General features: G+C 50.9%; 1 protein-coding gene across 2 annotated transcripts in view; it reads right to left on the bottom strand.

Annotated features, from left to right (window-relative positions):
* Positions 1-896: 896 nt before the first annotated feature.
* Positions 897-14,277, bottom strand: part of SEPTIN10 (septin 10) — a 121,419-nt gene continuing 108,038 nt past the window's right edge. For both annotated transcript variants that reach the window (XM_047852089.1, XM_047852091.1), the window contains one exon: positions 897-1,054. Coding sequence is in view for 1 of the 2 variants with exons in the window: in XM_047852091.1 (XP_047708047.1) it covers positions 943-1,054 (112 nt within the window). In the remaining variant the exon portion in view is untranslated. The remainder of the gene's footprint in view (positions 1,055-14,277) is intronic.

The raw sequence follows: 14,277 nt of genomic DNA, 5'->3' as shown, positions 1-14,277 counted from the left end.
CCACCCTCACAAACTCATTTTAACTTAATTACCTCTTTAAGGATTCTCTCTCCCACATGAATTTGGGAGGGGGGACACAACTCAGCCTGTAACAGTGCCTATGCTCATGGAAATCATGTTGTTATGAAATAGTCAAAATTAAACAATTAGGCAATAGACAAAAAATTATAAGTAAGCTCTGTACAAAGTACAGAGGGATCACAAGGAGAAGTGCATCTAGTTGCAGGGGGAGCAGCATGGCAGGTGTCTTTTAGAGAGAGGGAAGACTGTTCAGGTGGTTGGCCAGCATATACAAGTACCCAGAGGTGCAGGAAAGAGCTTAGCTAAGCTGTGGGGAGGGGAGGAGAGAGAGACGAGTGAGGCAGGAGAGAGGAGAGGAGTGGGGGGCAGAGGAGGGACTGAGATGAGAATGGGCAGGCAAGCAGAGGTGAGCCTTCTAGGCCAAAGGCAAGATTACCCCCTTTGAAGAGTTGTAAGGAGTGTGGCATAATCATATCTGTGCTTTAAAGCTCCCTCTGTGGGCAAGGTAGTGAGTGGATCATATGAATGTGGGGAAGGCAGGGAAGAAGCTACAGCAAAGTTCCAGGAAAGAGGTGGTGGTGTCCTTGCGTAGGGTGGAGGCAATGACATAGAAAGAAACGGGCAAACCAGAAGGGCCTCTTGAATAAGCTGAGCCATGGTGGAGGCCGAGGAGGAAGGAGGATGTCCATATGTTCCAGAAGGAGACCATTCTGAGGTAACTCTTCTATTTGCAGTTATTTCTTTACAAGACTGTGAAGAAAACCAGTGGAGGTGGCAGGGGTGGGGGATGGTGGGGAGAGAAGGGAGGATGCCTGGGAAGCTTCCCAACTAATGGGCCTATGTATTAGTCAAAGAAACAAAGCCAGCAGGGTATATATAGACATATAAGGGGAGGTTTATTACAGGAATTGGCTCACACAATTATGGAGGCTGAGAAGTCCTGTGATCTGCTGTCTGCAAGATGGAAAACCAGGAAAGTCTGTGGTGTAATTCAGCCTGAGTCTGATGGCCTGAGAACCAGGAGCTCCAGTGTCTGAGGGCAAGAGAAGATAAATGTCCAGGTCAAGAAGAAAGAGAATTCACGCTTTCTTTGCCTCTTTGTTCTCTTCAATCTCAACAGATTGGATGACACCCACCCACACTGGTGAGAGTACATCTACTTTACTCATCTACTGATTCAAATGCTAATCTCTTCCAGAAACACCCTCACAGACACAACCAGAAATAAGATTTTATCAGCTATTTGGGCATCCTTTCACCCGGTCGAGGTGACACATGACATTAATCATCCCAGCTATCATAGTCCATCAGTATCCCCTGGTTAGCAGCCCCAAGGGGCCCAAACACCAGGGAGGGCGTTTGCTGAAATGAGAGGCCAGACTCCATCCTGCAGCCTCTGCCTCTCACCTGCGCCTCATCTGGGTCATGCTTTGGCTCAGATGCCGATGGTGATCCGAGTCTTCATTGCTATTCCTGGCCAGGACAGAGGCTCTGACTTCCCACAGCCCCTTCTGAGCAAAGCAGCTAGCAAAGCATACACAGTGGTCGCACTGCTGCGTGCCATGTGACACCTCTCACCAACCCAACCCCAGCCCGTCTGACCGGGAGCTGGGCCCTTCTGGCAATAGCAGGGGCCAAAGTTCTGTCCACAGACAAGCCAAGCAGGTGCTCAATACTTGCAAACCACCAAGAAGTTTCCCTCCGGGGGACACTGAATGCAAGACAGAGGGAGATGGTGGCCGTCAGAGAAGCACACAAGAACAAAGGTGGAGAAAGATTTGACGCAGTGGTGTGGACACCTGGGTCCTAGAATTCTGTGTCCTCATCCGTGGTGACAGTGAGTGCATATGAAGTACAAGTGCTTGCTCAGCTGGGCCCACACATAGTGCTTTCGACACATTTTCTCACTTTTGTCCCCACGTCAGCCTTATGTGGCAAGAACTTTTACATGACCGTTTCACAGATGGGAAAACTGAGGCAGAGAGCAAACAACTCTGTTGAGGCTGTGGCAAAGCAGTGCTGCTGTGGTTCAAACCCGGGCAGTCTGGCTCCAAAGACCACATTCTAAACCCAGGGAGACCTGGCTGAGTGGCAGTTGACAGCCTTCCCATCTGACTTCCCATGTACTGTAACAACACACAAGCATTAACTGGAGACCTTCACATGTGTCTCTTTGCTTTCTGAAGCCTGACTCGGGGCTGGAGAATGATGTCCCCCACAGCCACAGTGGGCTTTCAGCTGTCCCTCTGCGGTCTCTGGTGTCAGAGCCCCAAATGACCCATGGGTCATGGGCCCCCACTTGGGTGGCATTGAAAATCCCTCCCCACTGCAGGTGTGCCTCTGTTCAGGCCCACAGGCTGGTGCTTAGTGGCCTGGGAGTGGTATCCTTACAACCAGCCTGAGAGAAACGGCTCCCCATGCCTAAAGAAGTTCAGGCCAGCCACCGCTCTGCTGGGGCTCAGGACTGACACAAGGCTAAGGCACCCACATGGAAGTAGGGCCCTTAGGGGAGAGAAGACAGAAGTGAGGAAGGCTGGGGGTCAGGGGCCCAGTTCTAGACCCACATCTGCCTCCACTGGCTTTGTGACTCTGGGTGAGGCTGGGGCCAGGACTCCTCATTGGCTGTTTGTCTTTTGTCGAATTGACCATCCTAATTGCCACTTTGTATGTGGATGCCTGCTTCCCTTCACCTCAGATAAGGAGAGTGGCCAGAGAGATTCATACATGCTGGAAGAATGCCCTGCTCACAGCATTTCTGCCCTGTCAGGCTAGCGCAAGGCACAGTCATCCCATCATCGCCTTGGAGACCAGAGTGAGGCCCTGGAGGTGAGCAGCTGTCTGCAGAGGTGGGCCCTCCACCCTCCTCCAAGAAGCCCACCCTGCTTTCTTCCGTCAAAGAGCCTGGAAGACTCCCGTTGGCTCCTACTTCATACTTGTACCCTGTCACTCCATCGGATGCCCTGAGGGAGCACTGGGCTCCAGCTGCTCTTCAGAGCACACTCTTCAGAGCACACAGCCCACATGGACACTGGCTGTCCATCTGCATGTCAGTACTCTGTCTAGAAAGCAGGACCACATCCCAAGTCAGTCAGCCCAGCTAAGGGGTGACACGGGAGAGAGAAGCAGAGGTTGAACCCTCATCCCCTTAGGTCTTGGCTTTCCACGCAGAGGTCTTGTGACCACTTGTGCCATAGAACACTAGGTATGAGGTTCCCCGAGGCTTCCAGGGAAGGCCTTGCTGAGGGCATAGGTCAGGTTTTGGGTCTCCAGGTGCCAAGGGCAAAAGAAGAAGTAGGCCTATTCTAGGCAACACAGCCTCAGTCTGAGGCTGATTTATGAACTAGTGCCCATGGCCACTTTGGCCTTACTGCTGCCAAGCCCTGCAGAAACAGAGAGGATGCCTTCTGCGCATCCCCACCTCCTGGCTGTGTGAGAGCCCGTGCCCACCCTGTGCCTCCAGAAAGCCCCATCTCCTATGATAATAAAGTGGGGTGATGTGAGTCTCAACATACGGACCGGTTCTAGGTGGAGTTGCCCTGCCTTCCTTCAGTCTGCTCTGCTCATTTGGCTCTGTGAGGTGCCCCCCTTGTTCTGGAAACTCTCTCTCCCTTTGGCTCTGGCTGTGAAACTCTCTGCCAAGGGTCCCTGGGTTCCCCTAGCTCCTCTCTCCCTGTTGTATTCATCATGGCCTTGTGTGCTTTTGCTATCTGAAGGGCTCCTGTGACTAAGGGGCTCTCACACTTGTCCCCTCTTCTGAACCTCACTGCAGGATCTGACTGCTGGCAGGACATGTCCTCTCTCCATGGCACAGGCACCCTGCACAACCCAGTCTCAGGTAGTGGGGTCAAGGCAGGGTCCAGGGGCTGCCTTCAACACATCCTTCCTCCTCGTCCTAAAGTCCAGCCAATCTCCACGTTCTGCTGGCACTTATGCCTTCTAACCCACAGTCGCCACTCCCACCAGGCATACACAGCATGGTGTGGGGTCAGGGCACTGTGCCTGGTCTCTAAGGATTTTTTGTATCACCCCTGCACAGCCTTTCTCCTGGTCTGTTACAATCACCCTACCAGGTCTCCTTATCCTCTGCTGTGTGTCTCTTTATCTCCATGTCAAGTGTTTTCTGAGAATCCTTGACTGTAGGGCTGTGCTGAGGTGAGGCAGGAGTAGGTGTGCTGGGCCATGTGTGAGTATGCAGAGGTCGATTGAGAGATATTGAGGAGCCAGCCCTGCAGGAAGTGGTGAGCAAGGTGGACACCTAGGGATCCTTCAGGCTCACACTCTCTGACTCTCCAGCTCCCAAGGTGTGCCTCTCTCTGAGGACATGAACCCATGGATGCCCCTGAGACCCACCTATTGACAAGACCCCTGCCCGTCCCACCCTTGTCTCTTTTCCTCAGCAACCAGGGTGGCTGTCCGCTTCTTGAAAGCTAAATAGTCCTCTGGGCCTCACCTTGCATCCTCTAGGTCTACCACTTACTGCAGCCATTGCCATGGCAACCAGCTTTGGTGATGCCACCAGGCTGTGCCTCCCATTGGCTGCACCTCTGTGTCCAGAAGTTTTTCTGTCACCCCAGTAAGGGAGCCTAGAGGCCACTTAATGCACAGAAAACTAGAGGTGGAAGGGGACATTTGGACAGATGTCCCATGGAAACTCCCTTTCTGGGAGACGCTTCTGAGACATCCCTCCTCCCCTGGCCGGCTGTCTGTGTCTTCCACTCTTTTTCCCTTGAGTTACTGCCCAAAAGAAAGCAGTAACTTTCTTACACCATTGCCCCATCTCAGAACGAAGCCTTATTTTGTTTACATCTGCCCAACACACACACACACACACACACACACACACACAGCCCTATCTCCTTTCACCACTCCTGTATTAGATGAAGATTAGCAGAAAGAGGATCATGTAGTAGGAGGAGAGGCAGGGCAACCATGGAGGTTGTAGTCTGTGCCCCTCCCCTGCCCAGGGCCAGCCCAGAGCTGTAAAGGATGTGGTTGGAGGTATAGGGAAGGAGGCATCGTTAGCAGATCAAGCCTGCACTCACAGCCCATCTTGTGGTCACTTCCTCCCCATCCCGGGTGCCCAAGGATGCCTGGATGCTGGCAGCCCATCTGAGGCCCTGGCAGCCTCAGGGCTGGTGGGCCTGCCTATCCCAGGATATCTTTGTCCCCCCGTCAGAGTTCTCAGCTCTACCTGGAAAAAGAACAAGAAAAGGGCCTTCAAATAGACATGTCCCCATGTCCCTCAGGAGGGCAGCCAGCCCGGTTTCTGTCTCTTCCATCAAATACTTTCAGGGCTCTGAGATTTGGTTTGAAACTTAAACTCTGCATCAAGCTCCCTGGGCTAGATTCTGAGCTTATGTAACTCCCTGGGAATTCCCATGTATTGGGCTGGCTCTTCCTAGAATCTTATTATGATTCATAACTTGGTTCCAGATGCAGAGCCTCAATGCAGCTCTGAGCTGGTAAGTACGGAGCATCTGCCTTGGACTCAGAGAGTCATGTTATAAAGCACCAACCAGAGCTATTAAGAAGAGGTAGCTCTGGGGGTGTCAGCTGCCCACAGCTGCCCATCCATCCCTGCCACCCCCAATTTCAGTGAATTAAGACTTGAAAACAGCTCTGACCTCCTTGGTGAAAGGCCAACACTCAGGGAACTATAATGATTACGTTCAGGACAAATGCCTATGTCTGGAGACCAGCCTGTATCCAGGCCAGCCAGGTAGCTGGGGGGGAGGTGCAGGTCACAGGACCTGTCCTTCAAGGTGGGCCTTTCCCCATGATGTACAGCTCCCTCTACCCACAGGCCTTGGACATTGAACATACTTCATACTTCCCATCCAGGCCCAGAATCTGCAGAGTGGACAAGCCAGAGTGGACAAGCATGGGCATCCCACAGTGGACTTGTGCGTGGTCACAGCAGGACTGGCACTTTCTTCCCCACACTTTCCACTTCTGGTCACCATGGGACCAATTGGCATCCAGAAGTCCTCTTGCAGTTTTGCTGCATTGTGTGAAGTTGCAATGCAGGCCATGGGCCTGTGGGAAGAGGAGGTCTACTCCCACCCTGAGCCCTAGGCAGCCTGAACCCTGCTGCTTGCAGAAATGCTGCTGTAACCTCCTCAGCTGACCTCCTCCTCTCCAGTCTTGTGACAAGGCACCACCTTTCCTCCCCAGTTCCCACTTCCCCTCCCTCTTACATACACCTTCTCCCAGAGAGACCCAGGATGTAGATCTGACCACTTCTGGGCAGTTCCCGAACCCAGTGCTCTGCCTGGTGGCAGAATGTGAGTCCAAGGATGACGTGCACCCTGTAAATCACCTGTAGCCTCCAAGACTGAATGCCTGTGCCCCTGGGCTAGGATCTGTGCTCAGCCTTGGCATTTGGCTCAGTGTGGTGGCTTGAGGCAGGAGATGTTCTCTAAGTTTAGGAAGCAGCCTTCATGGAAACTCGGCAGCATCTACCAGCCAGTGACTGTGAGCTTGGCACAAACTGTGACCGCATACTGTATGCCTCAGACCATTTAAATGTAGAATTAAAGATTTGGAGGCAGCGGCTGAGAGAAGGGGGCTGATGCAGTCAGCAGGCACAGGGAAAATGCTGGGGCCTCCTCTGTGGGTGTGGAGTGGGGATTCACACTGCCCACTGCTAACTGCCTGCACTTGGTGAGCTGCCACGCCCTCGCCAGCAAGCCCAAGTGGAGATGACCACTCCCGGGATGACAGGAGCAACTAGCAGCATGGCACAGCCTTCCCATCCTCTCCCGCAGTGCTGATCTCATGCCCACATCCTCACTGTGGGACTTGGGAAGGCTGGAGTCCCCCAAGAGGCCCACATTCCCAGCACCTCCATGTGGCCATTGGCAGCAGAGACATTCCTACTCAGGGCAAGGTATACTTTGGTTAATCCACCTGTTCACGCTCCACATCCTCAGCTCCAAGATCTCTAGCTGAATGGAATAATTCTGATTTACAGACCTCCCCTAAGGCTCACAGACGTGGGAGCAATCATCTGAGCCAGGCTGCAGGTGGCCTCCCTGCTTCCCACTGGACACCTCCTCCTCCCCTGCAGAGGGTGACAAGCACCTTGGGATGCAGACTCTGGGCCACAGGCTGCTGATCCCACTTGGCCTCCCAGCATCCCTATCATGCAGGGGCTCCCAGCCTGCATGGTCTGGCCTTCAGAGCTCACTTCACAGGTGTTTCCTAGGTTAGAGTGAGGTTCAAGTGCTGAGTCCCTACTGACAATGAGATCTCAGGTCATAGGTTGTTCATCTAGAAAACATGGATACGGCAGATACAGCAGACCTATTCTTAGGTTTAAGGATGAAGTGGAACAATCTTTGCAAAGTGCCTCATGCAGGAGAGGCCTCCCAGGCCCTTCTGATTCTTCTCAGAACAAGGACCATGGAACCCCCAGTTGGGGCTGAACAGAAATTCAGGCCTAGAACAGAAACTCATCAGATGTGAAGAATTAGGCTCACAGGCTCTGGCCGCTGTGTGCACAGAGACCCTGGCCCCTCCTTAGGAGAGAAGATGCCTGATGTCTGCATCTGGGCGCGGCAGCCTGCAGCTTGTATCTACTGCTTGGTCGCCCAAGGGCCCGCCCCCAAGACAGCTCAGGGATAAGGCTTTCATTACCACATCAAGGCAGCAGAAATGAGGCGAAGCTGTCCTGCAAGTGAAAACCATGGCTGGCCCCTACAGGAGCCCCCAAGCTTCGAAAGAGGGCAGGGAGTATGAGGCACAGCTAACAGCAGCGCAAGAGCTGGCTCACAGCTCACCAGTAAATAATGCAAATTTCCTTGTCTCCTGCCTTCAGATGAAGATCTCCTCAACAATGGTTGCATTTTCCAAAACATACAGTCCAATTATTTTCACATAACTTTTTGCAGTGCAAAAAATAGTTCACCATTTCTCCTCTTCAGTCAAAATGGATGCTGGTTGCTATGGGTGGTGTGGGCAGCATGCCCACCCCCCACCTCCAAGTGTTTGGCCTCAACTTAATGAGTGGAAGCCTGGCCCCTGACATTCATGATTCAGTGAATAGTGGTGGCAGACACCACTGAGCTGACTTCCCCAGCAAGGACCTTCCAGGAATGCCAGCCCTACCCCTGGCCTCTCAGGCCCAGATCCAGCCAGAATCACTTTGCCTTGCTTTGGAAAGGGTGACTGACCCTCATATGCAAAGAGCTGCAGAGGCCCCAATGATCCCACCCTTCCTCTGGAAGCTGGTGCCCCTGCAGCCCACCTCCCCTGCCCAGGCTTACCCAGTCCACCCTGCCCCAGAAGTTATCTGTGTCCCCTTTTGTTTCTCTGCCTGCCACCCTCTTCAGCAGGGGAACACCCAGTGCCTGGAATATAGTTCATGCTTAGTAAAAGCTTGATAGGCTCACTGATTATCAATAGGTTGATCTGAGGCCTTATAGGGACCTCTGCTGGAATATTTTTCCTCACATCTTCAGTGTTACCTCAACAAGGAAGGCCAGACAGGTCAATGGAAACTGAAAACCCACAGGTTTGGTGCCCACAATGTGGAGGTTCTGGCCATTTGCTCTTTTGAAGTGCATTAGAGGGTTTGGAGGAGGCAGGCTTCGACAGGTCTGTGGCTCTACTCCTTCTCCAGCCCCACCTGTGGGCTGTAAGGGAGGTGTGATCCACAGTACCCTTGGGACCTGGGACTTGTCTGCTCACTCACTGATTTTGCACCGTGCCATACACTGGAATCACATGGAAGCTTCCCAAGGTCCCAACACTGGTTCCTTGCCTGAGCTTCTAAAACAAGGGGTCTGAGGTGGAAGCATCCCAGATGACCTAATGTGCAACTCAGGTTGACACTCACTGCATACATACAGCAGCTCCAGGGACAGATTCACAAATGCTCCACACAAATTGTGCCATGTCTGGAGTGAACTCATGGGGCAGGTCTCAGATTCTTTGGGGCAGTTGCATGGTTGCAGCTCCACAATCTGTGAATGCTGGCTGAGCATTCCTTCTCCTAAGGGAATGCTTCCCTTCTCCTAAGGGAAGTTGAGGAAGACTGGATCAAAGGACACTGGCACTGGGTCTCATGCTATAACTTCAGAGAGGCAAATGCAGTTAAAAATGGAGTGGACTGATGCACTGAGGTCCTGCTGCCAAGGGGCTGCTCCACTGAGCTGTGCCTGGTCTATGACCATGTTCTCAACCCAACAGTTTGTGTCTCTAATTGGCCTCATCAGAGTCCCTAACAAATAACCCCCAGGATAGAAAAAAATGTGGCAGTGTGGAGGTTCCTCAAAAAATTAAAAATAGACCTACCCTATGACCCAGCAATAGCACTGCTAGGAATTTACCCAAGAAATACAGGAGTACTGATGCATAGGGGCACTTGTACCCCAATGTTTATAGCAGCACTCTCAACAATAGCCAAATTATGGAAAGAGCCTAAATGTCCATCAACTGATGAATGGATAAAGAAATTGTGGTTTATATACACAATGGAGTACTATGTGACAATGAGAAAGAATGAAATATGGCCCTTTGTAGGAACATGGATGGAACTGGAGAATGTTATGCTAAGTGAAATAAGCCATACAGAGAAAGATACCATATATTTTCACTCTTATGTGGATCCTGAGAAACTTAACAGAAACCCATGGGGGAAGGTAAGGAAAAAAAAAAAGAGGTTAGAGTGGGAGAGAGCCAAAGCATAAGAGACTCTTAAAAACTGAGGGTTGATGGGGGGTGGGAGGGAGGGGAGGGTGGGTGATGGGTATTGAGGAGGGCACCTTTTGGGATGAGCACTGGGTGTTGTATGGAAACCAATTTGACAATAAACCATATATCGAAAAAAAAAAAGAAAAAATATGGCAATTGTGTTATTTTTCTAGTTTCAATCTATCTAGTACATATCTGTTTCTAACCCTGATACAAGAACTGCATACAAAGCTATTTCTCCTGATAAATAATATAACCCTAGAGGGAGGCGAGCATTTACTATCCTCCCCTTTTTAGCATTACACATGATCTTAGCTGTCAATGACTGAGCACTGAGCATATTACCAGTGATCTCATTTAATTTTATTAGCTCCCTGCACACAAGCACTCTTGTACTGTTTTACTGATGGGAAAGTGGAGGAGCAGGGAGGCCAGGCACCTTCTCAGATGCCTCACAATCAATGGTCAGCTGAGCTGAGAGTCAGACCCTCTGTGTGGCCTCCGGAACCCATGCATTCAGACCCACAAACCTACAGAATGCATCTGTAGTTTGTCCACTCTGAGAGGAAAGGCATCTGCTTTAAGAGTCATCACTGTATGGTTTCTGATGGGAATTCTCATGATTAACATTAGTAAGTGAAATTGTATGTCAAGCAAATACACTGAATTTAAATCTGCCTCTGAACTTTGCTTACATTTAAAAAATGCATTCTTAGGATGCCTGGGTGTCTCGGTTAAGCATCCAACTTCCTCTCAAGTCTCATGATCTCATGGTTCACAAGTTTGAGCCCAAACCCGGCTCTCTGCTGTCAGCACAGAGTCCGCTTCGGATCCTCTGTCTCCCTCTTTCTCTGCCCTTCCCCTGTGCTCTCCCTCTCTCTATCTCTCAAAAATAAAAATAAAACATTAAAGGGGTGCCTGTGTGGCTCAGTCTGCTGAATGTCCGACTTTGGCTCAGGTCATGATCTCACGGTTCGTGAGTATGAGTCCCGAGTCAGGCTCTGTGCTGACAGCTCAGAGCCTGGAGCCTACTTCGGATTCTGTGTCTCCCTCTCTCTCTCTGCCCCTCCCCTGCTCATGCTCTGTCTCTCCCTCTCTCTCAAAAATAAACATTAAAAAAGTAAAAAAGTAAAAATAAACATAAAAAATGAAAAAATAAAAATAAAACATTAAAAAAATTAAAAATGACTCTCACAGAGAGTGTTTTGTGTTCCAGTACATATATGTTACTCCACAATTCACCCAAACTTTTATTTGATCACTGACACATGCATTATTCCTACTGTTAAAAGAACAATCCAGGCACAAGGGAGGGCCCAGGACAGGAGACACCTCCCTAGTTCCTCCACAGCTCAGCACCAAATGAGGCCCTCCAGTGGTTGGGGAGATTGCACTGGTCTCCAAGATCACTTTTGATCCCAAAATGCTGTATTTGCACCCCTTTCTAAAAAAGAACAGATATGCCTTTCTCCTCCAGCCATTCAAGATACTGAAAGAAAAGAAGGCTAAGGGGAAGAAGGTGGCCATGGGCCCTGCTGTCATGAAGAAGCAGGAGGCCAAAAAGGTGGTTGGTTAACCCCCTGTCTGACAAAAGACCCAAGAATTTTGGCATCGATGGGGGACCTCCAGCCTAAAAGGGACCGACCTGCCTTGTCACATGGCCCACTACATTCGGCTGTACGGCAAAGGGCTATTCTGTATAAATGTCTAAAAGTGCCTCTCACGATTAACCAGTTCATCCAGGCCCTGAACCTCCAAACAGTTACTCAACTGCTTCAGCTGGCCCATAGATACAGACCAGAGAAAAAGCAAGGGAAGAAGCAGAGATTGTTGGCCCAGGCTGAGAAGAAAGCTGATGGCAAAGAAGATGTCCCCACTAAGAAAACACCTGTCCTTCAAGCAAGGGTTAATACTGTCACCACTTTGATGGAAAATAGAAAGGCTCAGCTTCCTAGGTAGTGATTACACATGATGTGGATCCCACGGAGCTGGCTGTCTTCCTGCATGCCCTCTGTGGTAATATAGGGGTCCCTACTGCATTATCAAAGGGAAGGCCAGGCTGTGCATCTGGTCCACAGGAAGACCTACACCACTGTCACCTTCACACAGGCTAACTCAGAAGACAAGGGAGTTCTGGCTAAGCTGGTGGAAGCTTAGAACCAATTACAAAGACACACATGATGAGATCTGCCATTACTGGGGAGGCAACGTCCTGGGTCCAAATTGGTGGCTCACATCACCAAGTTAGAAAAGGCATGGGCTAAAGAACTGGCCACCAAACTGGGCTAAGTGGAAGCTGTTGAATTTTCTACACATAAAAGTAATATAAAGTTATCCTACAGCTAGTGCCAAATATAAAACAACAGACATGTATTAAAAATGTATTTATCACATTTTCATGGATGTCACCCAGTGAGTTATTTCATTGACGGTTGTCCCAGAACCCTGATAGGCAGAAAGCAACCAGGTGTTCTGCACATTTTTGTTGAAGGTACAAGGGTGTTGCTCTCTTACTGCTGCTGTCTGCTTCAGTAGCCCAGGCCAGGGCACTAATTGTGCAACTTAATTCTAATAGATGGTCCAAGTCTGCAGGTGAGAGGAGGGGATGGGCCTGTCTCCAAGCCCAGCAAGACCAGGCGTGGGAAATTGGATGGTACGGAGTATTCGGGGAAGCTCCGTCCCTCTGTCCTTCATCTAGAGGCCCCTTTTGAAAACCAGTTTCCACTGACCTGAAGGGGAAAGGGAAGTAGTCTAGTGTAGGAGCTGAATTCCTCCACATGCCTGGGGTTTCAAAGTACATTGAAATACTTGAGTGAGGACATGGGAAATTTGGATTCCAGGACCCCCTGGGCTTAGGAAGAGCCCTACATTTAGGTTCTCTGTATGGGATGGCTTGGAGTTGGGGCCTTGAGACTCAAGATACCATTTCAGGCCAGCAGGTGGTGGCTGGTGGCTGTCCCATGGGGAGAGAGGGGATGGCTGGCAGCAGCCTGGGACAGAGCCAATCTGTGGCACAGGAGGGAGAAGAGAGCAGGATGGGACAGTTCCCCCTCGAGGGCATCATTTGCTTCTCACAGAAGAGTCTCTAAATGTCTTCTTTCCCAAGACAAGTCAAACATTGTCACATTATTATAATATTAGTTATAGTTAGTTATGAAATTAGACATCAGTTAGTCAAGGAACACATCTCTCTGCTTTCTGACTGCTCATAAGGACAAAATCTTTCTGAATGAGACGGGAGAAGCACATTTGAAAGCAAGTCAGAGACAATGCCTTCTGCAGCTGTGGGCGCATGAGAACCCACAGCCCATGGAGAAGCGGGGCTGGGAAGGGACTCCAGCCCTGCACTTGCGTCAGCCTCCTGGGTCAGCAGTCCTCATTGGGAACGTTTGTGGGAGCTGTCTGCTGCTGCTGTCAGGCCATCGGGCAGGCCAGAGGTGGATGACTCACTTGCACCTGGCTAATGTGGCAGGTGTTCTCTCTGCCTCCAGTTCCAAGAAGAGAGGGTGTGTCAGAGCACCCATGGTCCTATCTCCCATTGTCTCACACTGATGAGGGAGGACATTCCTGCTCCAGCTTCCTGTGGGGTCTTTCCCCAGTTCAATCTGTCACCAGCAAGATCTGCCCTGGGTGAGCCGCTGGGGGAGGCAGGCCCACGGACCTTGAAACCAGACCCATGCCTACATGGATGGACCTACAAGGACAGCTATGACAGGGCACCTGGCACCTGTCCTCGGGGCCTTTGCAGTCCTGGTGGGAAACTGTGGGAGGTGAAGGTCATGTGGCATGGTGTCCCTTCTTTCAGGGAGGATGGAGATGGCATAAGAAGGGCAACACGAGGGGTACCTGGGTTGAGCATCTGACTTTGGCTCAGGTCACGATCTCATGTTTTGTGGGTTCAAGCCCCATGGCAGGCTCTGTGCTGACAGCTCAGAGCCTGGAGCCTGCTTCGGATTCTGTCTCCCTTTCCACCCCTCCCCCACGAGTGCTCTGTCTCTCTCTCTTTCTCTCTCTCCCTCTGTCAAAAATAAAGAAAAAAGAAGAGCAATATGAGTGACAAGCTGGCCATGTGGGGCTCAGAGAGTGGAGTGTGCTGCTCTGGACACACTGAGTGAAGAAGGCTGGCCAAGGAGAACGAGCCCATCAGGTGTCTTAGCAGCCCTGTGTGCAAATCTGGCCCCTATGCCTTTCACCAGGGCAGTTCCCTCAGTGCTGAGTCTGTCTCTTCTCATCTATAGAATGAAGACAGAAACAATGTGTGTGCTGTGCCCAGCACAGGGTGGATGGCACCAAATATCACCATCCATGGAGTTTCCCTGTGAACACTTATCAAGAGCTGCCAGTGCCACAGGCACAAGCCACTGAGGCTTTCCAGCTGAGGAGAGACATGATCAGGCCAGAATGGACAGGACTCCTTTGAATTTGTAACTGAGGAGGCTGCCAGGGTATTCAGGGATGAGTAAGAGATTCCTGTCCCCCCAGCAGGATGTCCCCACCACCCCAGGGTTCCCAGCCTCATTTACCCACCCAGACGGTCCCCCTGTGCATCCATGCCTGGGT

Source organism: Prionailurus viverrinus, chromosome A3 (assembly GCF_022837055.1).
Source record: "Prionailurus viverrinus isolate Anna chromosome A3, UM_Priviv_1.0, whole genome shotgun sequence".
Taxonomy (NCBI): Eukaryota; Metazoa; Chordata; class Mammalia; order Carnivora; family Felidae; genus Prionailurus; species Prionailurus viverrinus.
The sequence above is the reverse complement of the archived record's forward strand: the minus strand, read 5'-3'. Positions and strand labels throughout refer to the sequence as shown.